This window comes from Monodon monoceros, unplaced genomic scaffold (genome assembly GCF_005190385.1).
Source record: "Monodon monoceros isolate NGI ecotype Baffin Bay Population unplaced genomic scaffold, NGI_Narwhal_1 Super_Scaffold_12, whole genome shotgun sequence".
Classification (NCBI taxonomy): domain Eukaryota; kingdom Metazoa; phylum Chordata; class Mammalia; order Artiodactyla; family Monodontidae; genus Monodon; species Monodon monoceros.
In genome coordinates this window covers 158,844,205-158,868,541 of record NW_021703768.1, presented here as the reverse complement: position 1 = coordinate 158,868,541, position 24,337 = coordinate 158,844,205, and the positions used below count along the sequence as shown (strand labels likewise).

The 24,337-nt window shown below is 53.5% G+C and overlaps 3 protein-coding genes across 10 annotated transcripts in view; 1 reads left to right on the top strand and 2 right to left on the bottom strand.

Moving 5' to 3' along the window:
- LOC114893265 (ankyrin repeat domain-containing protein 24-like) overlaps positions 1 to 10,094 on the bottom strand; it is a 34,708-nt gene extending 24,614 nt beyond the window's left edge. Inside the window, exons 1-2 of one of the 2 annotated variants that reach the window (XM_029218960.1) lie at positions 9,875 to 10,094; positions 7,373 to 7,444 (exon numbers count right to left, since the gene is read on the bottom strand). In XM_029218960.1, the coding sequence (XP_029074793.1) occupies positions 7,373 to 7,408 (36 nt within the window). In that variant the 5' untranslated portion in view covers positions 7,409 to 7,444; positions 9,875 to 10,094. Of the gene's footprint in view, positions 1 to 7,372; positions 7,445 to 9,480; positions 9,719 to 9,874 lie in introns of those variants that run through there. The other variant, XM_029218959.1, reaches the window with a different exon arrangement.
- Positions 10,095 to 10,611: 517 nt separating this feature from the next.
- SIRT6 (sirtuin 6) lies at positions 10,612 to 18,133 on the top strand. The gene is made up of 8 exons (XM_029218973.1): positions 10,612 to 10,823; positions 12,307 to 12,434; positions 13,780 to 13,962; positions 14,247 to 14,306; positions 16,134 to 16,229; positions 16,308 to 16,388; positions 17,026 to 17,149; positions 17,236 to 18,133. Exons 1-8 carry the CDS (start codon positions 10,626 to 10,628, stop codon positions 17,575 to 17,577), a joined length of 1,212 nt encoding a protein of 403 aa, XP_029074806.1. The 5' UTR covers positions 10,612 to 10,625; the 3' UTR covers positions 17,578 to 18,133.
- A 1,007-nt stretch (positions 18,134 to 19,140) lies between these two features.
- The window catches only part of CREB3L3 (cAMP responsive element binding protein 3 like 3), a 40,279-nt gene continuing 35,082 nt past the window's right edge, over positions 19,141 to 24,337 (bottom strand). For all 7 annotated transcript variants that reach the window (XM_029218965.1, XM_029218969.1, XM_029218972.1 and 4 more), the window contains 4 exons: positions 22,469 to 22,537; positions 20,162 to 20,246; positions 19,860 to 19,956; positions 19,141 to 19,652 (listed from right to left, as the gene is read on the bottom strand). In XM_029218965.1, the coding sequence (XP_029074798.1) occupies positions 19,339 to 19,652; positions 19,860 to 19,956; positions 20,162 to 20,246; positions 22,469 to 22,537 (565 nt within the window). In that variant the 3' untranslated portion in view covers positions 19,141 to 19,338. The remainder of the gene's footprint in view (positions 19,653 to 19,859; positions 19,957 to 20,161; positions 20,247 to 22,468; positions 22,538 to 24,337) is intronic.

The window sequence follows — 24,337 nt, the reverse complement described above, 5'->3', positions numbered from 1 at the left end:
GGGGGGGGTGGTCTCAGGTGACTCCCGGTCTGGTTCCACTGCCGCTGGGCTATCCGGGCTCTCCCTCACTCATTCATTCACTCTTTCATTCATTCATCATCCACCAGCGGGGCTCTGCAGTCTGACAAACCTGAATTTGAATCCAGGGCACCCCCCCACCCCGCCTCGCCCCCTGCCCTCCACACACCCGCATTTACCATCTATAAGATCGGCCCAGATACTTACCTGCTTTGGACTTCACTTTCCTCATCCGGGAAATGGGTTTCATATTAAACAGTACCTACTGCAGAGGGTTACTGGGAAGACTAAATGAGATGCTATATATGGGGCCTGGAACATAGTGCGCCATAAACACGGATTCAAAGAAAGATGTGGTTGGGCTGTGTGCATATCTAATACTGAATCCTAGGGACGCAGGACATAGTAGGTGCTCAGTTAAACCACTGAAAGACAGAGAGGACACAGCCTTTGGCTCTAACTCCAAGGGGCTGGGAGGGTCTGTGTTCTGCTGGTTTTCTCAGACTGGAAGCCCCTTGAGAGCAGGGTCCCACTGAGGCCTCCCTGGCAGAGGCCAGGGTGGGGTGGGCACCCCAGGGTGGGGTGGGCAGTTGGTGAATGTTTGCTCCGTTAATGTGTGACTCACAAAGCCAAGCCCTCTGAGCCATGTGTATTTCATTCATTCAGTCCACTTGTGCTACAGGGTGCCTGGCACTGCACTGGGCATTGGGACTCAGTGGTGACGAAGACAGATGTCCCTGCTATTAATGAGGTCCCTGGGGAGACAGACACACCCATGGATTTATGAACCAAGGTGATCAGGGCTATTATGAGGGAAGCCCAGGTGAGCTGGGAGCTCAGAGAGGACTCTTGATATCATCTGGGGAGTCAGGGAGGGCTTCCTGGAAGAAAGGACATCTGAGCTGAAACTTGAAGAATGGGCAGGAGTTGGGGAGTGGCAGGAACAAGATCATGTTTGGGAGAAATCATGAAATAAATTGCTCTCCTGGACCAGAGCGGTAGCCTCTGCCCTGGTCCAGGACCTGGGGCGTGGGGTGGGGCAGGGGTGTGCATACTTAAGGGTGGGGGCAGAGGAGGAGAGGTGCTAGCATAGGAGCTGGAGGAAGGGGTCCTGGGAAGGCGGGGAAAACCAGGAGTGTGGGGTGTCAGGAGAGCCACAAATGGTTCCAAAAGTCAGGATAGTCCACTGTGTTGTGGATGCAAATTCGAGAAGGGACCAGGAGAAGGGAGAAGATTGGGATTACAGGGGAGAGAAGGGATGAGTGAGGAGACAGGCCTTCAGGAACCCAAATTTAAGAGCAGTGACTGCTGACAGGCACTGGGGCTTTGAACCCAGCTTGGCCATTGTATAGTTGCTGTGTGACCCGGGGCCAGCCATTCTCCCTCTCTGGGCCTCAATTCTTTAACAATGGGATAGATAATGGAACGAACACTATAGAGCCGGGTTCCTCCACCCAGAGGCACTGCTGACACTTGGGGCCTGGTCATTCCCTGGGGTGGGGCCATCCTGGACTCTGTGGGGTGTTGAGCGGCACCCCTGGTCCAGAAACACCCACACACACACACCATGTGAAAAACGTAAACGTCCCAGGTATCACCCAGTGTACCTGGAGGCAGGATCACTGCTGTTGTCCGTGATTATTCTTAGACACCTTTAGGCAGATGGAGGGAGAGGTGGGGGCAGGTAAATGGAGAATCTGCTGATAAGCAATTGGGGAGTTGGAAGGAGGGTGTTAAGGGCTCCTCTCTCCTCTTACACCGAGGGGGGGTGGTGTGACCCTCTCAGGCTTGTCCAGAGAGGAGACTGAAATGGATCTCCCAGCTCAGGCCTCGGATTTCCAACTGCCCTCGGCCTGTCCTTCTGGATGTTAGACAAGCTCAGAAGCCCCCCGCAGTGGGCCAAGGGCGTCGCTGTCCCGGTAGGGGCTTAGGCCGAGTCTTAGCATCATCTCACTCCTCTCTCACCCCACACCCAATCCAGCAGCCAACCCCACCAGCTGTAAACTACGTCCAGGGACCCCTTCTCACCCATGGTCCAGCCCCAACACAATTCTATCTGGAGGTCACCTCCTCCCAGGCCTCCCTGCTTCTGTTCCCCTCCCTGGTCCACAGCTTCCTAAAGCCTGCATCAGAGCATTTTTCTCTTCTGCTCAAAAGCCTCCAGCAACTTTGCTCGGCATCAAATGCTAACTGCTCACAGAGCCCAGGAGGTTCTATGGCAAGCGGTCCAACTGCCAACGGAGGTCCCCAGGGCTGGGGTGGGTGGCAAATCCCAGCCCACCCCATCCCCACCTGGTTTGGTCCAGCTCAAGAGCTAAGAATGGTTTTTACACTTATAAGTGGTCAGGGGAAAAAAAAAATCAAAAGAAGAGTAGTACTTCCTGACACATGAAAATTATATGAAATTCTCATTCCAGTGACCATAAAACAAGTGTTATTGGGATGGGGCTATGCCCATCCATTTTCAAATGGCCTATGGGAATTCCCCGGTGGTCCAATGGTTAGGACTCCATGCTTTCACTGCCGAGGGCCGGGGTTCAATCCCTGCTCAGGGAACTAAGATCCCACAAGCTGTGTGGCGTGGCAAAAAAAAAAAAAAAAAGTTTACTTTCTGGCCCTTTACAGGAAAAATGTGCCTAGCTTTGCTCTAAACAATCCTCCTTGTCAACTCTCTGAGCTCATCTCCCCCTACCTTTCCCCTGGTCCGTGACATCCTGCTGCAGTGACCTCCTTTCTGGTCCTCAGACAGCTCTGCCCACCTCCCGGCCTTTGCCCTTGCTGTGTCCTCCACCCGGAATGCCCTCCTTCCTCCACTGCCCACAACGCTGATTCCTTTACTGTCTTTTGCACTGGAAGACACCTCTTCAGAGAGCCCTTCTCTGATCACCCCTTGTCACTCTGACCCCTTAGTGGGGGGTTATTTTTCCTTCATCGTTCTTATCACTACCTGACGTCATCCTGTGTACCTTTCTGAAAATATTGTTTCCTCTTGATCTCTCCACAGAATCTCACCTCTGCACAGGCAGGAATTTTTGTCCCCCTTAGTCACTGCGGCTGGATCCCCAGCAGGTACCGGGTATAGACTTTGAAGGACCCGGTGCAAAATGAAAATGCAGGGCCCCTTGTTGAAAAATTATGAAGAATTTCAAGATGGGGAGAAATGAGTATGAAAACAAACATGGGGTCCTTCTGAGTGGCAGGGTGTGTGTGTGTGTGTGTGTGTGTCTGTGAAGCCGGCCCTGATCTCCAGCCCACAGTAGGTGCTGAATAAATGTTTGTTGAATGAATTAAAGAAATAGTGACTCATTTAAAATAAGGTCACATATCTAATATATATCTATATGTACATTTGTTCACTTCAAGAGTACTTTTCAGGGCATCCTAATAATAAACTACAAGCTACAAAATTCAGTCAATCCCCTAGTGCCTGTGTTGATCTAATAGCAATAAACTACTTTGTTCAAACTGAAAAAAAAAAGAAAAAGAAACAGTGACTCTGGGAATAAAAGTGAGGGAGAGACAGAGAGACAGACAGATTTTCCAAAAAGTGTTGAGGCACCGGGAGTTTACGAATCTCTAAAATTTTCTACAAATCCACACTCTTCTTCCATGTAGGATTTTTCTAAAACCTGAAATAAGGGCAGGAGGTTGATGGGAATCCAAAGACTAGGCTCCCGGCTCCAGTTAACTCCCATCTTTTTTCTTTTCTTTTCTTTTCTTTTTGCGGCATCGCGTGTCACGTGGGATCTTAGTTCCCCGAACAAGGGACCAAATCCGTGCTCCCTGCATTGGAAGCGCAGAGTCTTAACCACTGGACCACCAGGGAAATCCCTCCCATCTTATGGATGGAAAAACTGAGGCCCAGAGAGGGTGCGAGAAGGCTCAGAGCAAGTAGGGCGCTCTGCTGGGACCTGGCAGAGCAGGCTGTATCATGAGAGAAGCAGAAAGGAGCGGGGAGGGCGTGCCGGGCAGGCTGTGTGCTGAGAATGGGAAGTGGAAGGTCCGGAGAGATGGAGACGGAGGTGGAGACGGACCACTGCAGTCGCGGGTGTTTGCTTTCTTCCCTCGGGGCAGCCGAACAAAAGCTGAACCTGACTCCTGCGTTTGGCAGAGAAACTGGAGCCTGGCAGGTAGAGGGACTGACGGGGGTGGGGGGCGGTTTTGGGGGGGGAGTGGAGGACCAGCTTCTCCTCTCCTTCCTCCCCCAGGCCTCCCATCTGCCGTGCCCGCTCCAGCCCAGGCGGGCTCTGCTCGCTGCCCCCGCCCTCCCTGACACACCCAGAGACCCTCACACCCAGGCTGAGGTTTTAACACCCTTCTATTCCTGCCCTCCTCATCTTGACACTGTGCCAGGCACCTATCAAAACACACCCACGTCCCAAATTAGGTGTTTTTTTGGGTTTTTTTTCTTTAAATTAAGGGTACTTTAATTAATTTATTTATTTATTTATTTTTGGCTGTGTTGGGTCTTCGTTTATGTGCAAGGGCTTCCTCTAGTTGTGGTAAGCGGGGGCCACTCTTCATCGCAGTGTGCGGGCCTCTCACTGTCGCGGCCTCTCTTGTTGCGGAGTACAAGCTCCAGACACGCAGGCTCAGTAGTTGTGGCTCACGGGCCTAGTTGCTCCGCGGCATGTGGGATCCTCCCAGACCAGGGCTTGAACCCGTGTCCCCTGAATTAGCAGGCAGGTTCTCAACCACTGTGCCACCAGGGAAGCCCCTAGGTGTTTTTTTTGTTTTTGTTTTTTTTAGCGGCACAAACGTTTTGAAGGATTGGATTTCAATAGGACTCTGCTTTTGAAATTCAACAATCCCGTGGTTTGGTTTACCACTGGCTACAACTTCTCCAGAATCTTTAGCAGGAAATGTGAACACTAACTAGGAACCAATTTCGAACGGGATGAAAATTTTAGGATCGTTTCGCAGTGAATGAAGCTAACCCCATGCCACGTTTTGTAGGGCTTAACAAACAATTTATTCCTTGCTCTGGTGCCCTCTCTCTCTCTCTCTTTCATTCTCTCTCCCTCCCCCTCTCCCTCTCCTTCCTTCTCACTTCAATCCATGCAAGTTTCCCAGCAACCAAGGCCCAATAACACAGCCCTAGTAACACAGGTGTTCCTAGTAACACAGCCCAGGGAGAAGGCAGGCATTCATTTCCTAGCTGTGTGATGTTGGGGAAGTTCCTTAACCTCTTTGGGCATGTTTACTCATTTATAAAGTGGAGATAAAAGCTCCTACCCCATATGATTGTTATGAGGGTTAAAGGAGCTGACATCTGCAAAGCACATGGAAATCTCCTTGTAGTGTTTGAAAACAAATAAATAAAAACAAAAATGGGATGAAATAAATAAAAATGAGTTCAACGGCATTGAATTTAAATTTTAAACGTTAAAATAAACAAAATGAAAGGAATGTTAAAATTGACAAATAATAAAAATACATTTAAAAATCATTTTGAGGGGGGAATTCCCTGGTGGTCCAGTGGTTAGGACTCTGAGCTTCCACTGCAGGGGGCACCGGTTTGATCCCTGGTCAGGGAACTAAGATCCCACAAGCCGTGCAGCACAGCCAAAATAAATAAATAAAATAAAAATAAAACAAAATAAAAATCAGTTGGGAAAACTTTGGAAGGCCAGAGAATGGTGGAGATATACACAAAGTCACTGAGCTAGTCAGGGGCAGAGGAAGAATTCAAACCCAGAGCCATGTGACTTTAAAACCAGGCTTGGGACTTCCCTGGCGGTCCTGTGGTTAAGACTCTGCTCTTCCACAGCAGCGGCCACGGGTTCGATCCCTGGCTGGGGAACTAAGATCCTGCATGCTGTGCAGCAAGGCCAAAAAATTTTTTTAATTAAAAAATAAAACCAGGCTGTTCCTCTGCCCCGTTTTTGACATTCAAGGACTCCTTGGGCTGGGCCCTCTCGGGCCTCAGCTCCCCCTCACATTCTCTCCTCCAGCCAAAAGAACCTTTTCATCATCCCATTATGTCCCTGTATCAACCAGGCTCTGCCCAGCCTCCAGACCTTTGCTCACACTGGTCCCCATCCCCCTCCCCGTGTGCCTTCACTTGTCTAACTAAATCTTCCCCATCCTTCCAGGCTCTGCTCCAGCACCACCTCCTCCACGTAGCCTCCCTGATTGCCTTGGGCCTTCCGGATGGGAAGGCCCTGTCATGGGAGAAAGACCAAGGGCTCTAAAGTCAGACACGTGTGGGTTTGAATCTCCCTGTTGCCACTTTACTCTGTGACCAGGAGAGGTGAGTTAACCTCTCTAGACCCTGGTTTCTTTGTGCTGTAATTGGGAAGTCTAGCTTGACAGAGGCCAGTGCTCAGGAAGGCTGGCTGCCAGACTCTACATGTGAATGCTCTCTTAGCTTCTGTCACTCTGTGCCCTGGACCAGCCTGCACACTGGCAGGGACTAGTGGGGCCGGGAGGGAGTGGGTAATGAATGAGGAAGGAGCGCAGTCTCTGGAAGTTCACAGCCCAAAATATAGCTGCAAGAGAAGCCAGCTAGACCCCACCTCAGGGCCTTTGCACTGGCTGTTCCCTCTGCCTGGAACGCAGTTCCTGCAAATACACACATGGTTTCCTCCTCCTTTCCCTTCTGATCTTTACTCTAATATCAGCTTCTTGGTGAGGCCTTTCCGGACAACCTGCTTTAAAACTGCAACCATCTCCCCTGCTCAGGATGCTTTAAATTCCCTTTCTTTGTCTCCCTGGTACAAAATATGCCTTTTCACTTATTTATCTTGTTTAGCATCCATCACCCCAACACAGCTGTCAGCTCCACAAGGGCAGGGATTTCGGTCTGCCCTGTTCACTGCTGTGTCCTTTGTGCCTAGAACAGCACCCAATACAAATATTTGCTGAATAAATACTCAAAAGCAAGAAATCAGGGTCCCCGAGAAAGTGAGGCCCCAGAAAAGCAAGTGGTCACTGTAGCTGGGAATAGAGATTTTCCGGAAGAAATGTTCTTGGAGACAAATTGCGAGCGATGGGGAGGATCTGATGCACAGTAGTACGGGGAAGAGAATTGCAGGTGGAGGGAACAGCCTGGACAAAGGCATCGTGGCTGAAAAGCTTTAACAGGAAGTAATGTGGAGATCAGGGCAGCAGGGGGCAGGAGAGAGGAAAGGGAGGGGAGGTGGCCGGAGGCTAAAAGGGTAAACTTGAACCTGTGGATGGTGGGCAACCATGGAAGAGTTTTGAACAGGGAGGGGCTTGGTCATACTGCCAAAAGAATCTGAAGACAGACAGAGGACAGCAGTCCAAGGGCCCACTGGATCTTCAGCCAGGTCCTGGGGGACAGGAGCCTGAAGTTGGGGGACATCAGGCATCTCAGTGGCCTCAGACTCACCTCTGTCTTCTTAAATCGTGCCCGGAGGGTCTTCATGGCCAGTGTCAGGTGTTTCTCCTCTCCCCAGGCCACCTACAGAAGGCCAGGGGGTAAGGGACATCAATCCTGGTGGGCAGGAGAGCCGTCCACCTCCCACTCCTCAAAAGTACCACTTCCTCCTCCCCCCTGGCCATCCCAGCCCCTAGAGCAGGACATGAACCTATCCTATCTTCTAAATGCTGTGTGTCCTTCAGCAGATCACTTGTCCTGTGTTTTACATCTCTCTTCCATAAAATGCAGGAAATAATCCCCTCTTACCCAAATTGTGGCCAGTTTCCTGTGAGGTTCCTAGCATACAGCCTGGCAAACATAGGTGCTCAATAAATGTATCCCACCAGTATTCCCTGTTGCCCAAGTAGATCAGGCTTTTTCTGGTTTCAAGCTTTTATCTGTGCAGTTACTTCTACCTAGGATGCCTTTTTTTTTTTTCTTCTCTGGTGAACTCCTATTCATCCTTCACAGCCCAGTTCCAAAATCCCATGGTGTTCTGATCAGCTTTGCCTCTTACTAGTAGGCAGAACTCTAACTCCTCAAATTGGGTTCCCCCAGCTCTTCCTCTGCCCCACCCCTGGCTCCAGAGGCTGGAAGTGTCCGGACTGATTCTGTTTTCTTGAATAGTTAGGGTCTCCTGGGGGCCCAGGCCCAGAGCCGAGGCGTCTTAGCACAGAGGCATGTTTCTTGGAAAGTCAGAAAGAAAATCCTTGCAGCTAAGTCCCCTTACACCAGCCTGGCTCCTGTGTGAGTGAGAGCACGGAGGCAAGTCACCCAAGGTGGGCAGAGGTCCGGGGTGATGGCTGCACGCATGTGTGTGCACGTGTGAGCACAAGGTACGTGTGTGCATGCATGTCTGTCCAGCTTAGCCTGTTTTGTGTTTCGTGCATGTGCAGGTATAGAGGTCAGGCAGGGATCTCAAGGGGGCATTTTGCCAGGTGTCTGGCTAGGAATTCCTTCCTATGTCTGAGTGGGATTTCTGTTAAGACATATCCTTCACCTGTCCTTTTACCTGCTCACCTGCCTATGAATTCTCCAAATCACCTTTCCACCCATCCACTCACCTGTGCATCCATCCTCCCACCCAAGCACTTCTACATCCACCCACTGTCCACCATCCGCCCAACTTATGTTCTCATGGTTCTCCACGTACCCTTCAACAGTGCTCTATCCACCATCCGCCCACCATCCACCTGTGCATCCACTGATCCATCCACCCACCATCCACTCACCCATCCAATCACCCATTGGCCACTACCCACCCACTCATCCACCCAGCTCATCTTCTCATGGCTCTCCACGCACCCTTCAACCATCCTTCATCCACCACCCACCCACCATCCCATCCACCTGCCCATCCACCCACCCAACCACTCATCCAACCACCTATCTACCTCAACTATCCATGCACCCATCCACCTATGCACCCACCCATACAGCCAACACCCACCTACCATCTACCCACCCAACCATCCTTCATCCACCACCCACTGACCCATCTACTTACCACGCATCCATCCAAAGCGCACCCACCCATCCATCCACTTGTTCATCCACCCTCCCATCCATCTACTGCCCATCCTTTCATTCACCCCTTCAATTTACCCCATTCAATCAATGTACCCATTCACTCACCACCCACTCCACCCACCCTTTTTCTTTACTCCTGTCTAACGGGCTCAATCACACCCAGAGCAGGGTGTAACTGACACCCAAGAGAGAAGTCCGCAGGTTGCCTGGGCAGGAGGGAATCCGCAGGCTTGGGGGAGGGGGAAGTACCCTCATCTAGGGACCGCTTCCTGGAAGAGGTGATGATATATGAACAGGGCCTGATGGCTGGACAGGATATTGAGCTGCAGCAGCAGAAAAAGAGGGTACGTACCCTAGACAGCACAAAGGCTGGGAAGTGGGAGGTGCACGCATGAATGAGTGTGTGTGTGGGTGTCAGCGTGCCTCAGCATAGCTGGGACACACACCAGCCTTTCCTTTCTCCCACATGCCAGGGATCAGGGGCAAGGAGCCTGAGGCCCTAAGGGGAGCCTCCATCCCAGGCCTCCCTTAACTCCTTCCCCTCCTACCTCCTGCAGCTCCAGTGACTCCAGCACCAGGCCACTGTGTCCACTGCCAGCTCTGGTTACCTGCTCCCAGCTGGGCCACCAGCTCGCACCAGCAGCTCCCAGCTCGCAGCTCTGACACCTGATCAGCTCTGAGCGGGCAGCTGCCCCAGGGGGCCGGGGATGAGCAGAGGGAGGAGACAGGCTGGCAGCAGGGCTGTCTGTTGGCCAAGGGGCTCTGGTGGGAAGACACCGATGTTCTTCCCGACCACGGCTGGACGGATTTCAGTTTCTGGAATGAGCCACCCTTTTCCTCTCTTCTCAGCCTTCGTACTTGCGGTCCCTATGCCAGGAGCCCTCTTTCTGTACCTCCTGTCACCCCCAACTGGCTGATTCTCCCCATCTCAATCGTACTCACTGTTCAGATCTTTGCTGCAACATCCCTTCCTCCAGGAAGCCTTCCTGCTTGCCCCCAGGCTGGGTCAGGCGCCTCCTCTGAGCTCCTTCATTGCCCAGTGCCCTCATTACAACCCACTCACACTAAGTCACCATCGCCCGGTCACAGGGTGCTGCCTGTGTTCTCTAGCGTCTCCCCAGTAAACAGTAGGTGCTCAATACGTTTCTTAAATGAGTCCTCAAGGCCTCCAGCCCCGGTGATTGTGAGCAGTTTCTCCAGCCTCTTGGTGAAGTCGGGACCTGTCCTGCTGAGTGATAATCATCCACCTGGATAACGTTCAGATAACTCAGAGTGGCGTCCGTAACCCTCCCTAGTGAGGCCCCAAATTGCCACCCCCTGAGGCCCCCGCACACATGCACAGGTACCCTGCATTTGTAAATTTAGAAACTTATGAAATGTGCAGGGGAAAAAACCTTGGACTCGAAGCATAAGTCCTGGGTCCCTTCTCTCAGGCCCTGTCCTGTGAGGGATGGGGTGCGGGGAAGGGGCGCATCAGTTTACTCATTTGTAAAAAGGGGAAAGAGGGAACCGATCGCTTGCGCCCCTCATTTTAGAGGTGACTAGAGAACTCTCACGTGGGCAGTCCCCTAGTTTCCAGCCCGGGTCACTGGACAGCCCTATTCTCGCCACCATCCACATCCCCAGCACAGTAGGAAGCTGGCTGCTCTTTGCCAGCAATTAATATGGCGACTGAGGCGTTACCGCGAGCCGCATGCGCCTTGGGGAGAAGAGGCCGGGTACAGAGGATGAGAAGGCGGCTCCTCCTTCTTCCTCGTCCCACCCCGTTTCCGGCGGAAGCGGCCGCAACAAGGGAAACTTTATTGTTCCCGTTGGGGCCTGGAGAATGTCGGTGAATTATGCGGCGGGGCTGTCGCCGTACGCGGACAAGGGCAAGTGCGGTCTCCCCGAGGTGAGCGCGGCCGGGTGTCCCGACGGCCGTCGTCAGGGACGTGGGCTGGGCGGGGCCGGCTGGCAGCGGGCATTCTGGGAGTATCAGGAGACACTGAAGCTAGACAATGGGAGGGACTTCCCAGTGAGGAGGGGGCGGGAAGTGACGCCCCAGCGCGCCTGGGGACGCGACCACGCCCAGCTCCGGATCGGTCAGGCTGGGACTGAGGCTAGGACCCAGGTCGGGAAGTCCTGAAGTTCTGATGGGGGACCAGGGGCTGTAGTTCCAGGCGGAAGGCACTACCGGGGCAAAGGCGCGGGGGTGGGAATAAACAAACTTGGAGAACAGATTAGACCAGAGAGGTTACCAAAACCAGGCCAAGATGGGCCTCAAGTGCCAAGCTGGGGAGCTGACACCATCCTGAGGGTGATGAGGAAGGGTTTTGAGCTGGGGAGGAACCTGGAGGATGTAAGTCAGAAAGACCCCTCCAGCCACGCTGAGAGGAAGTCCCCACCATACACTGAGACCTTGGCGGGGTAACTTCCTTTTGGGTCTCCTCTCCTCTTCTGTAAACGGGGGAGAAGATTGCCCCCACCCCACAAAGGCTAGTGCATCCCTTCCGAGTCAGGCATTAGTGAGCTCCCAGGTGGTGTGAAGCCCCACTCCTCTCCTGCCTGGTTTCCATTTTATTCCACAAACATTTATTAAGCACCTACCATGCACCAGACACTTTCTCCGCCCTAGGGCCACATCGGAAGGTGAGAGGCCTCGAAATATAGCGTGGTTAGTTTGTATGGGCTGGGTAATTTCATAGGCTAGTGAGTGGGAGAATTATTCCAGCTATTTCGGGGAAGGGGTGGGGATTTCCAGGAATTGCGCCACCGCCCACTTTTTGGCCATTTATGGTTAGCCTTTGAACTGTCCTGGCACCTGTGGGTGTTAATACATTTAGTATATGCTGAGGTATTACAATGAGTGTATAATGAGGCTCCAGGTATACTGGAAGTCGAATCTTCCGCCATCTTGGACCTTTGACCAGTTTTTGTTATGTCCTACGGCTGTGTCATTTTTTTTTTTTAATAAATTTATTTTATTTATTTATTTTTGGCTGCGTTGGGTCTTCGTTGCTGCGCGCGGGCTTTCTCTAGTTGCGGCGAGCGGGAGCCACTCTTCGTTGTGGTGCGAGGGCTTCTCATTGCGGTGGCTTCCCCTGTTGCGGAGCACGGGCTCTAGGCGTGCGGGCTTCAGTAGTTGTGGCACACGGGTTCAGTAGTTGTGGCTCACCAGCTCTAGAGCGCAGGCTCAGCAGTCGTGGCACGCGGGCTTAGTTGCTCCGCGGCATGTGGGATCTTGCCGGGCCAGGGCTCGAACCCATGTCCCCTGCATTGGCAGGCGGATTCTTAACCACTGCGCCACCAGGGAAGCCCTGTGTCATTCTTTTAAAGGTTGTGCCCTGCCCCCTTCCCTCCTGTTTTGCTCCCTTCCACTCTCTCCCACCCAACAGGTCTTTGACACCCCTGAGGAGTTGGAGCGGAAGGTATGGGAGCTGGCACAGCTGGTCTGGCAGTCCTCCAACGTGGTGTTCCACACGGGCGCAGGCATCAGCACAGCCTCAGGCATCCCCGACTTCAGGTCCGTGCGCATGGAGGGAAGTCAAGGCAGGGCTTCCCTGTGAGCTCACAGATGTCTGGCCATCGGAACCCGTCCTGCCGCCTTCCCTCCCGCTGAGTCTGGGGTGATCTGTCAGTTCCCTGGGGTGTTGGGGATGGGAAAGACCCTTCCTTTGGAGAATGTCCCTTTATATCACACCCAACATTCCATTCCACCGGCCAGAACTTGGTCACCTGACTACACCTAGTTGCAAGTGATGCTGGGAAATGTAGTCTTTCGTCTAGGCTCACTGTAAGGCTAAGTAGTGGGGTTCTATTATTACCAGAGAAAAAGGGGAGAATTGATATCAAGGACAATTAGCTCCATACTCACAAATATTTTTCTGTCAGACCTCTGGTGGGACAAGTGGCTTAACCACCTGGACCTCAGTTTCCTCACCTGTAAGTGAGGGTGTGAGGCCAGATAATGTCTAACGTTAGGCAGCCTGTGTTAGACAAGAGTTTCATTGATGAAAAGCAGGGGTCTCTAACTGGTGGCCTCCGAGTGGCCCCTGTAGGTGCTGAGTTTGCAACCCTACCCCGTAGGGCAGGCCTATCACAATTGTGCTCTCTTTCTAAGGCCTCTCAGGCCCACGGAGCAGACTCTTACAGCAGAAGAGCAGATTCCTCGTTCTTGGAGGAATGGTAGAATTTTAAGGTGTGAATCTCACCCCCCTTCCATAACCTGCCATGGCTCCCCATTGCCACACAGGAGATTTCTCAGCACTTCAGGCTGGAAATCAAAGCTGTTCCCAACCTAGCCCTGGATCAGCTCTGCAACCTCAGCCCCTGCAGCCCCTGCAGTCCCCAGACCACTCACAGGCTGTTGCCAGCCCCCTGGCCTTTGCTTACCTCTTCTGTCTGAGCTGCCCGGCCCTTTCCTGTCTGTTCAAGAGACAGCTCAGCCTCCTCCAGGAAGCCTTCCCACAGTTCCACAAAGAGCCCTTACCGCTTCTACTGGGCCAGCCCAGCCTCAGGTTCCTCCCTCTGCCCCAGCCCCACAGAGCTGGAGAGTCTGTGTCCACCTGTGTCTCTCCCCACAAGATGGAGGACTCCTTGAGGGCAGGGCCTGGGTCCCCTAGGGCCCCAGCATCACCCAGCGCAGGGCCAGGCTCAGTGCAGCAGCAGTAAGTGTTGGTGGGATTGAATAGTTAATTTCTGCCCTTGTGTACCACGTTCTCCCTCCTTCCTCCCCCACCCCCTCCTTTGACTGTGTCACTTTGTCTGTCTCTGACTCTCTTTCTCTGCCTCTGTTTCTCTGTCTCCTTTTCCGTCCCCTGTCTTCCTGATCCCTAAGCTCTCTCTGTCTCTCCCGCCTGCCACCTCAGGGGCCCCCATGGCGTCTGGACGATGGAGGAGCAGGGCCTGGCCCCCAAGTTCGACACCACCTTCGAGAACGCGCGGCCCACGAAGACTCACATGGCACTGGTGCAGCTGGAGCGCGTGGGCCTCCTGCGCTTCCTGGTCAGCCAGAACGTGGACGGGCTGCACGTGCGCTCTGGCTTCCCCAGGTGCACCCCGCGTCCAGCCCCGCTCAGCCTTGGGCAGGCTGCCCCTCTCTCCGAGCCTCAGTTTCCTCATCTGGAAAACGGGTGTTGATGGCAGCCCCTCCCTCTCAAGGCCACTGTGGCGATTCAGCCAGGAGAGGTGCTTGGTGCTCAGCTGCCAGTGTCAGTGTCTGCTAGGCGGGCACGTCTGGAGAATCGAGATCCCCTCTTCCTGGTCGTGGGGGGTGGATTCCAGCCCTGAGGCCTCTGGATCCCCTCCACTAAGCCTCTTCCTTCTCCTCCCACAGGGACAAGCTGGCAGAGCTTCACGGAAACATGTTTGTAGAAGAATGTGTCAAGTGTAAGACGTGAGTGCCACGGAGGGTAGGGGCGGGGGCCCAAGGTGTGGATGACCCAGGTCGGGCTCTGCAGAAGGGCCTTGTGAGTTGAACCTGATGTTTCCAGAGACGAGGGTGTGACCCTCCCAGGGTGGGACTTGGGGGCGTATCTTCCTCCCGGGAGGTGTATTCATTTCCTGCAGCTGCTGTTACAAACTGCCACAACCTGAGTAACTTAAAACAACGGAAACTGATAGTCTTATGGGTCTGAAAGCTCGAAGTCCACAATCAAGGTGTTGGGATGGCTGTGCTCTGCCTGAACCCTGTCAGGGAGGATCCTTCCTGCCTCTTCCAGCTCCTCATGGTTTCCGTGTCCCTGTGTGTCTGTGTCCCCTCCTCTTTTTTTTTTTTTTTTTAATATTCACTTATGGCTTTAGTTGTGGCACGCAGGATTTTCGTTGTGGCATGCAGGATCTTTTTAGTTGCCACATGCAAGCTCTTAGTTGCAGCATGCGGGATCTAGTTCCCCGACCAGGGATCGAACCCGGGCCCCCTGCATTGGGAGCGCAGGGTCTTACCCACTGGACCACCAGGGAAGTCCCTGTGTCCCCTCTTCTTATAAGGACATCAGTCACGTGGGTTAGGGGCCACCCTACACAAATGTGACCTCATCTGAACCCAGCCGGTACATCTGCAACAACCCTACTTCCAAATAAGGTCTTATTCCAAAATACCTGGGAGCCACCACTCAGCCCATAACAGGGTGTGACGGGGCATTCTTCCGGCTCTGGAAAGGCTGAGCCTTCCTGGAACAGGAGGGCTTTGGGCGTGTCTCCCTCTGCTGGGCAAACAGCCTTACGGGTGTGAGTAACTCAGGCGTGGTGGGTGCGTGTGGCTCCCCTGCGGGTGGAATCTCTTAAGACCAGAGCACAGATGGGGCCCCAACTTTAAAAACAAATTTTTTTTCTCTCTAAATTTATTTTGAAAAACTTCAATCTGGTGGAAAGCTCACAAGAACCATACAATGAACTCATACTTGACCTAGACCGGGGATCCCCAACTTTTTCCTGTACAGGGCCATATGGTAAATATCTTTAGCTTTGTGGGCCAGACTGTCTCTGTCGTGACTATCAGCTTTGTAGCGTGAAAGCTGCTATAGACAGCACTTAAAGGAATGGGCATGGCCGTGTGCCAATAAAACTTTATTTACAAAAATGGGAAGCAGAGGGCCGGATTTGATCCTCAGGGCTATGGTTTGCTAACCCTGACCTAGATTCATCAATGTTACCATTTCGCCACAATTTGTTTCTCCTCTTCTCTCTGTGTTTGGATTTGCTCTACTGTTCAAGGGGCAGATTTCCTTATCCTTTGCCCCTTAAACCCTTTAGACATTTATCTCCCACAAGCCATGGTATTCTCTTCCACAGCCGCGGTGCAGTTTCTAAAGTCAGGAAATGTAAAAACCACAGACGCGACTATTCTCCCCAATCTGTGTTCCCAGCGCTCCCTCCCATTGTTGCTGTTTTTCCCCTGGTGCAGGGTCCAACCCAGGGCGGCACTCTGCATGCCACTGTCCCATCTCTTCAGTCTCCTTTACCTGGAGCACTTCCCGACCTTTCTCTGTTTTCCAAGCTGTGGACCTTTTGAAGCAGCCAGGCCAGCTGTTTTGTGGGAGGCCCCCTCTGCCCCTGCCGTGCTGGGTTTGCCGGATGTCCCCTCATGCTTAGGTTCTGGTCATGTGGCCCCCGCTTTCCTGGGAGAACAGCTGCCTGCAAAAAGCAAGAGCCACCCAGGTGGGGCCGCAGGGTAGGCACCTGGGAGCGGGCAGGAAGCTGACCCCTTCCTCTCCCGACACAGGCAGTACGTCCGGGACACCGTGGTGGGCAGCATGGGCCTGAAGGCCACCGGCCGGCTCTGCACCGTGGCCAAGTCAAGGGGGCTGCGGGCCTGCAGGTAAGCGGCCCCTCCCCACGCCCGGGACCCCAGGGGAGGCAGCCAGTGTCCCTGCTGACTCCCCCGCTCTCCGTACAGGGGGGAGCTGAGAGACACTATCCTGGACTGGGAAGACTCCCTGCCTGACCGGGACCTCACTCTGGCCGATGAGGCCAGCAGGTCTGACCCCCACCGAGCCCAGGGTGGGGTGGGTAGGGGAGGGGCAGAAACACAGCCAGCTGCAACCCCGGGGACATCAGGAAAGAGGTGGCCCACACCCTCTCTGGGCTTCGCTTCCCCCATAACAATGGCAGCTCCTGTGTACTGAGCCCTCATACCCCTGGCCCCGGCCAGAGGCCTCACACACCATCCTCACCACAGCCCAGGGTGGGTGCTGCTCGGGGCCCATTTTACAGACGAGGAAACCGAGGCTGGAGCAAGCTGACACCTCCGTCCACACTGCCCAGCCAGGAAGTGACTGAGCCAGGTCTGGAACCCAGGGGTCCAAGTGGGGACATCAGCAGCTCCACTTCTGCCGACGGGGTGGGGTGGCTCCGGCAGAAGGGAAGCGGCGGGCAGGATTCAGAGCAGCTTGGAAACTGGGGCAAGCCGGCCCCCAGACAGAGATGGGCGCTGTGTGAGCCGGCCTCCCAGGGCTGGCCCCGGCGTATCAGCAGAGCAGTGAAGCCATGGCATTTGAGCAAGGGTGGGGTGGTGTGTGTGTTGGAGACGTCCCGCCCCCAGCCTCGTGGGGCAGGAGGAGGGCTACAGAGACCCTTGCCGAGGGGCTCAGGCTAATCCCACCTCCTGGCCCCAGGAACGCGGACCTGTCCATCACGCTGGGCACCTCCCTGCAAATCCGGCCCAGCGGGAACCTGCCCCTTGCCACCAAACGCCACGGAGGCCGGCTGGTCATTGTCAACCTTCAGCCCACCAAGCACGTACGTGCTGGAGCCCACCCCTGACCCCTGACACCCCAGGCCCCCCCAAGCCTTCTCCCTCCGCCTGACCGGTCCGCCCCCCGCAGGACCGCCACGCAGACCTGCGTATCCACGGCTATGTAGATGAAGTCATGACCCGGCTCATGAAGCATCTGGGCCTGGAGATCCCAGCCTGGGACGGCCCCCACGTGCTGGAGAGGGCGCTGCCACCCCTGCCCCGCCCGCCCACCCCCAAGCTGGAGCCCAAGGAGGAGGCCCCCGCCCAGCTCCACAGCCCAGCGCCCGCCAGCCCCAAGCAGGAGCCTGCAGCTGAGCCTGGTGCCCAGCACGACGGCTCCGGGCCCGCCAGCCCCAAAAGGGAGCGGCTGGACAGTCCTGCTCCCTGCAGGCCCCCCAAAAGAGTGAAGACCGAGGTGGTTCCCAGCTGACCAGGGGGCCTGGGGAGGGCGGGGCTGTTTGTAGAAACCATGGATTCTTTTTTTTTTCTTACTGGTCTCACTTTGTTACTCGTCTCTGTCCTTGTGGGGAGACCTCAGGGCGCTGAGAGCTGGGCTCCAGGCCCCAGGGCAGACTTGCCCTCCATTGCACCTCCCTTTAGCTTGGGGCCTCTGGAGGGGGCCTGGGAAGGAGCAGCCCCCCTGGACTCTGACCTTGGAGCTGACACCCCCCCACCCCCTGTACCTGCTCCACCCCCAGGCTCCAGCCTCTGACTCAGGATGTTCCTGGGAGGTGTGGCCAGGCCCTCTGTGGTTTCCTCTGACCCCTGGGCCCTCACACTCCCCAACCCCTGCCTACCCCCAGACAGCCTTCACAGTCCCTCCAGGAGGGAAGGGAGGCAGGGCCATCATTTAGGAGCCAGACTTCATGGCAGGACAGACAATAGAGGCTCACACTGCCTTTGGGGCTGGAGGAGGAAGGGTGGGTCCACCTGGCTTCCTCCAGGCTTCCAGAAAAGCCTTCAATGCAATAAAAGAATTTCTTGCATCTGAGCCTGTGTTTGCCATCCACAACCTTGCCCTGGGTCCTGGTCCCTGGGGGCAGGGTTGTGTGGTCCCCTCACCCCCTGGGATGTGTGCCTGGGCATGCAATCCAGGCCTGGGGGCGAAGGAGGGCCTTACCGGCTGCAGATATTTGCTGAGTCCTCAGTTTGTAATTCTCACTTGCGGGATTCTTTATTACGTGCCCTCTGCTACTAGGCTGTGAGCCCCTTGAGGAGAGAGGCCGCGTTTTTTTATCTCAATTGCAACCCCTGGGCACCTGTGCAAAGTGGGCAGGGCCAGGGTGACGCGTTAAAGGAAGAGCGCAGGTGCAGCTGGGGTCAGTCCTCCCCAGCTGCGACCTTGGGCAGGTCCCTTCATTCCCGACGCCTCAGTGCCCTCATCCATAAAACGAGCAGGGTGGGCAGCCCGGCCCCCCAGGAAGGCAACTGCCGCAGGCCTTCCGCGAATACCCTGGAAGGGTCGGGGGTGTGTGTGGGGGGTGCGGGCCAGGGCTACCTCGCCCTCCTGCTGCGCCGTGCTCTCCGCCCGCCGCCGCTCTCCAAGGTGCTGAACACGCACCGGCACCTCTCTGGTCACCGCTCCAGCCTGGGGGTCAAGGGACCCCCTGCCTCACTCCTCTATCCTAGGTTGGCCTAGTCCCTCCTTCTGTGGGTTGGGGAGCTCCAGATTCTAATTCAGCCCCCACCCCACTCCACCTCCATGCCAGCCGTGTTCTCTCAAAATACTTTATTAAGGACCATAGCAGTCTTAGAAAAAGGGAACAGCTGTGAGCCATGGTGGCCCCGAAGTTCAGAGCTCAGCCCGTGCTCCAGGGCCAGGGTCCCAGCAGACTTGGCCGCTTCCTCCTCCCTGAGTTCCAGGGGGCAGGAAGGAGTCCCTGAGCGGGGAGTTACCGAGGCCTGGTGTATGCCTATCTCTCTGGGTCTGTGGATCAGTCTGTGTCTGTCTTCCTGTTTCCTTCTGCACCTGGGTCTGTATGTGTATTTCTCAGGCTTTGTGGCCTTATGGTCTGTGTCTGAGCATCAGTTTCTGCATGGGCCTGGGTACCTGGGTCTGAAGCTGTGAGTCTGTGCGTCTCCATCCTGACACCATCGCCGGGGTCTCTCCCTCACCTCGGATCCCTGTGCCTGTCTCTGTCCACTGTAGCACACCTGACTAGAGGGGCCTGGGGGCACGTACCCGTGGTGCTCACAGCTCCCCCACTGCTACCTCCAGCCCCATGCGCCCTGGGCCAAGTGCTTGTTCAGGCCGGGCACAGTCTAGGAGGGCGGCCCGGTCCAGCTCCTTCATGGAGTTGCCCTGGACCAGGGTCCCGTTGTCCAGATCCTCCGTCGAGTTGTCCGGAGCCGGCGGGTCCCGGGATCCCCATTCCCCCTGAGGGCTGCTTGGAGACCCTTCCTGAAGTGTGCCAGCCTTGGGCCCATGTCCTGGGGTTTCGGAGCCTGGCACGGTGTTGGGAGCCACACGGGATGCAGCATCGTTGTGCAAAGTTCTGGAGAAAACTGAGCAAGGGTTGGGGGATTGTGAGGGATGGCCTGGGGGGCTGGGTCCCTTCTTTCTTTTAGCCCCCAGCCTCAGGAAGCAGTTGCAAGGGGGCCTCCTCCCCCTCCCCCAGTGGCCCAGTATGGGGGCTGGGGATCCAAGGGGAGTGCGCCCACGGGGCAGCCCAGAGGGTTTTTGAGGGAGGAGCAACCCCCTGGTCCACCTACCTCGTACAGGCACGAAGTCTCCAGGGCTCTCAGCTTTGTTGGAGGCGAAAGGGCTGATGGAGGGGAGGATGATGAGGGCGAAGGAGAAGAGCAGGACCTGGTGGAGATGGGGGCAGGGTCACCCCATCCCTCCCCCTCCCCTGAGCACACTCGTCTCATAGGCAGGGAAACTGAGGCCCAGAAGACTGGAGCACGCGTGAGCTAGGGCTCAGGGCCGGCCGTCCTCCTACTCACACTCACCTCCCCCACAGGACCCTCTGCCAAGGCTGACAAGCCCCTTGGAGCTGGGGGTCAGGACTCACCGCTATGCAGGTGCCCGTCTGAGCCGACTTGCTGGTGGACTGGACCACGATGGCCTGGAGTTTCTTCAGCTGCTCCAAGAGGGACCTTAGTGGAAACAGGAAGACTTGCTTGATCCCTACATAGCCTTGACCTGCCTCCCTGTGATTCCTGGGGTCCCCCAGCCTGGCTGAAGTCTGAATCCCGTCCATCCTTCAAGGCCCCACTGCTCTTAAAAGTCCCAGAATCTCCCTCAATAAATCACTGAACATCTCACCCACTTCTCTGCCACCCCACCTTCTCCATCCAGGTTGCCATTACTGCTCGCCTGGACACTGGCCCCAGCCTCTGGGCCCCCCAAGCTTCTCCTGCCTCCTCTAGAGTTCATGCTCCACACTTTTTCAAATGTGAGGCAACTTCTCCCAACCCTCCCAGAGTTCCCATCTCCCTCGGAAGTAAAAGCCCAAGTCCTCCCCGAGGCCCACAAGGCCTGGCACAGCCAGTCCCGTCCCCTCCCTGCCCTCCCCTCCTCCCTCTCTCCCCCTCGCTCACTCTGCTCCAGACACACAGCCCCTCACTGTTCCTCCTACGCACAAGCATTCCTGCCCCAGGGCCTCTGCACAGGCTGTTCTCTCGGTACCAAGGACACTGTTCCCCTGCCCCACCCCCACAGGTCTTTTTGTAGCTGCTTCTTTCTTAGCTGTTGGGTCTCATCTCAAATGTCACTTTATCTGACCTCCCTGCCTAAAATGGCACCCCCCTCACTCCCTAGCCCCTTCCCCCTAGTTTATTTTTCTTCCCAGTGGCTATCACTATTTGAATGATCTTTCATATATTTTTGTTTGTCTTGAGTCTGTTTCTCAGTAGACTGTGAGTCTTTAAGTGGAGGGGCTGGGTCTGTTTTGTTCACTGTTTGGGCCCCAGTGTCCAGAACTATGCCTGGCACAGAGTAGATGCTAAATAAAAATTGAGTAAGTAGGGCCATACAGTTTGATCTAGAAGTATGCCAATGTAGCAAATACTCAGTGGAAGCTACTTGGAAACAATGGCTCAAGAATTTTCCTCAGGTTAAAAACAGGTTAGTAGAAAATATACGACCTGGTTGGAAAGTTTAAACATAGCTACATTATAGCACAGAAAGAAAAGAACTAAAATTCCCTTCTAAATACCACCGTAAGAATCAATCAATTCCCTGGTGGCTCAGTGGTTAAGAATCCGCCTGCCACTGCAGGGGACACGAGTTCAAGCCCTGATCTGGGAAGATCCCACATGCCATAGAGCAACTAAGCCCGTGCACCACAACTACTGAGCCTGCGCTCTAGAGCCCACGAGCCACAACTACTGAGCCCACGTGCCACAACTACTGAAGCCCGTGCGCCTAGAGCCCATGCTCCACAGCAAGAGAAGCCACTGCAATGAGAAGCCTGCACACCACAACGAAGAGTAGCCTCCGCTCACTGCAACTAGAGAAAGCTCACGTGCAGCAACGAAGACCCAGCTCAGCCAAAAATAAATAAACAAATAAATAAATAAATTTATTAGGAAAAAAAATCAATCCCTCACTATTTTCAAACAGACGATTCTATGAAAGAATAAGGCACGAAGCACTGTCCACACAACATGAAGAATATGCTGATAGGTTTTTTAAAAATAGATCAAGCTGTTTAAACTTCAAACAGGACATCACAGAAGATGGAAAGTTAGCCTGTATTAACTCAATTATGGAGGCAACACCGACCTTGTGACAAGATGAATGTATATATGCAGGGGGATAAAAGATTTAAGGTTGAAAAAACACCCAACAACTTGACAGCGGCATACATTTCTTCCCCAAAGCTGAATGAATGCAACAAAGTCCTCTCTGCCACCAGAGCAGACATCCAACAGTTCAAAATGTGAATCGGGAGGTTGACCACGACGGGGGGGAGGAAATACCACCTCCTCCCATCACAACTAAAGTGTTAACACAAGCTATTTCACAAACACCTGTAACGGCATCATCCATGACACCCCCCAAAAAATTGACTAAGTAAATGCACCCACAGATGGAATCACCTGCAGTTATCCAGCATACCATACTCCTAGCCTTTAGCCATTCATATGCCATTTCCTCTACCGGCAGCATCTTCCCTTTAGTGAACTCTTATACATCCTTCAAGGGCCCAAGTCCAAAACCCCTTTTCTCTGCAGGCTTCCCCCTTTCTAAGTGGAGCCCTTACCCCCTGCTCTGCCCTGCCATCACACAGCCTGTCCCCCCATGTCCACCTCTCCTGCAAGGGACTCTGGGGTCAGCTCCTCCTGTTCTCTGCCCCAGTTTGACCAATACTCACAGGTTCTGCTTCTCAAGATGCAAGACCTTCCTCTGAAGTTCCTGGTTCTGGGCAGTGCAGGCTGACATCCTGAAGAGGCAACATCACAGTGACATTCAGAATATGCCTGTCACCAACAGGTCAAACTAACATCTCTTTGTGAGGCCCCACTGTACAGGCAGGGAACCGAAGCCCAGAGAGGGTAAGTCATTCATCCAAAGTCACCCTGGCAAGTCTGTAACAAGGCCAGAATTTGAACCCACTTCTGCCTGGCTCCTAGGTACCATCTTTGCATTGGTGTGGGGGCTTTCTTCTGGTCTGAGCCCCCAGGATTGGAAATGGACCACCAAACTCAGGCAGTGATGCTTTGAGAAGATACAGTAGCATGGCAACTGAGTCCAAGGAGACCCAAGTTACAATCTTCACCCTCCCTGTGACCTTGAGGCGCTCTGCTGTCTGGCCTCAGTCCCCTCATCTGTAAAGTGGAGATACAGTTACCTAGTTCATAGAGCAGTTGGGCACTGATATGAAGTAAAGTTGATTAGGGGCTTAGCAGAGTACATTTGAGGAACAAGACAATGTGATCATTCCATCTAGGGTTTTGGGGTCCAGTCCGGGAACCCCACCTTTCCCATCTGCATCCATCTGTTAATGCTGTCTTTGCCCAGACCACTCAGATGTAGAATTAAAACACTCAAATCATGGGACTTCCCTGGCAGTCCAGTGGTTAAGACTTCACCTTCCAGTGCAGGGGATGTAGGTTCAATCCCTGGTTGGGAGCTAGGATCCCATATGCCTTGAAGCAAAAAAAAAAAAAAAAAAAAAAAAAAAAGATAAAAAAAAAAACCCAACCAAAACATAAAACAGAAGCAATATTGTAGTAAATTCAATAAAAACTTTAAAAATGGTCCACATCAAGAAATCTTTAAAAAAAACAAAACACTCAAATCACGGCATGAGGATATGCTAGTCCTCATATCACAACCAGGGAAGAGAATAAATTCTCCCACTAAAAGGCCCTCCTTCTAAATAACTCATGGGATAAAGAAGAATCCACTGTGTAAATTAAGAAAGACCTAGGGACCAAATGGTAATGACAATGGTACAAACCAAAATGTATGAGATGCAGATAAAGCAGTGCTGAGAGGAAAATATATAACCTTTTTTCTTTTTCTTTTTTTTTTTGGCCCCTCAGCATGCGGGATCTTAGTTCTCTGACTAGGGATCAAACCTGTGCCCTGCTGCAGTGGAAGCATGGAGTCTTAACCACTGGACCACCAGGGAAGTCCCCCCAAATGTATAACCTTATTACAGCTCAACCAGCTGAACATACACATTTAACAGTTAGCAAAAGAACAACAGAATAGATCTTCCCCACCAAAAGCAAAACAAAACACAACTAAAGACACAATAAAGCTAAGAGTAGAAATAAAGGAACTAGAATACAAAAAGACAACTGGGTGGGAGGAAAAGCCAGAAATTCATTCTTTGAAAAGAATAATAAAACAGACAAACTTCTGGCAAGATTGACCAAGATAAAAAACAAGAGAAGGCACAAATACACAACATGAGTAATTAAAAAGGGCACAACTATAAATTATTCAGAACTTAAAAAAATAATAGGAGAGAACTATGAACAATTTTATGTCAGTAAATTTGAAATGGACAACTTCCCAGAAGAATATGACATCTCAGAATTGACTAGAAAAGAAATAGAAAACCCAAATCTGTAACACTTAATTAAATCACTTTTGGTTTTAAAAGTGAGCAAGCTAAGTTTTTAGGTTTCTATTAAAGAATAAAGAGGAGCCCATCCCTCAGTAGCCTAAATGAGTTGAGAGAGGCGATTGGATGAGATTGGGGTGCACAGTTCTTTTTCTTTTTTAATAT

What these genes read in the sequence shown, in the direction of transcription:
- SIRT6 (XM_029218973.1), top strand. Translation starts at nt 10,626, where the DNA reads ATGCGCCTTGGGGAGAAGAGGCCGGGTACAGAGGATGAGAAGGCGGCT. An exon ending in GTGCGCTCTGGCTTCCCCAG is followed by an intron (nt 13,963 to 14,246) that starts GTGCACCCCGCG and finishes CTCCTCCCACAG; the next exon opens with GGACAAGCTGGCAGAGCTTC. An exon ending in GAATGTGTCAAGTGTAAGAC is followed by an intron (nt 14,307 to 16,133) that starts GTGAGTGCCACG and finishes CTCCCGACACAG; the next exon opens with GCAGTACGTCCGGGACACCG.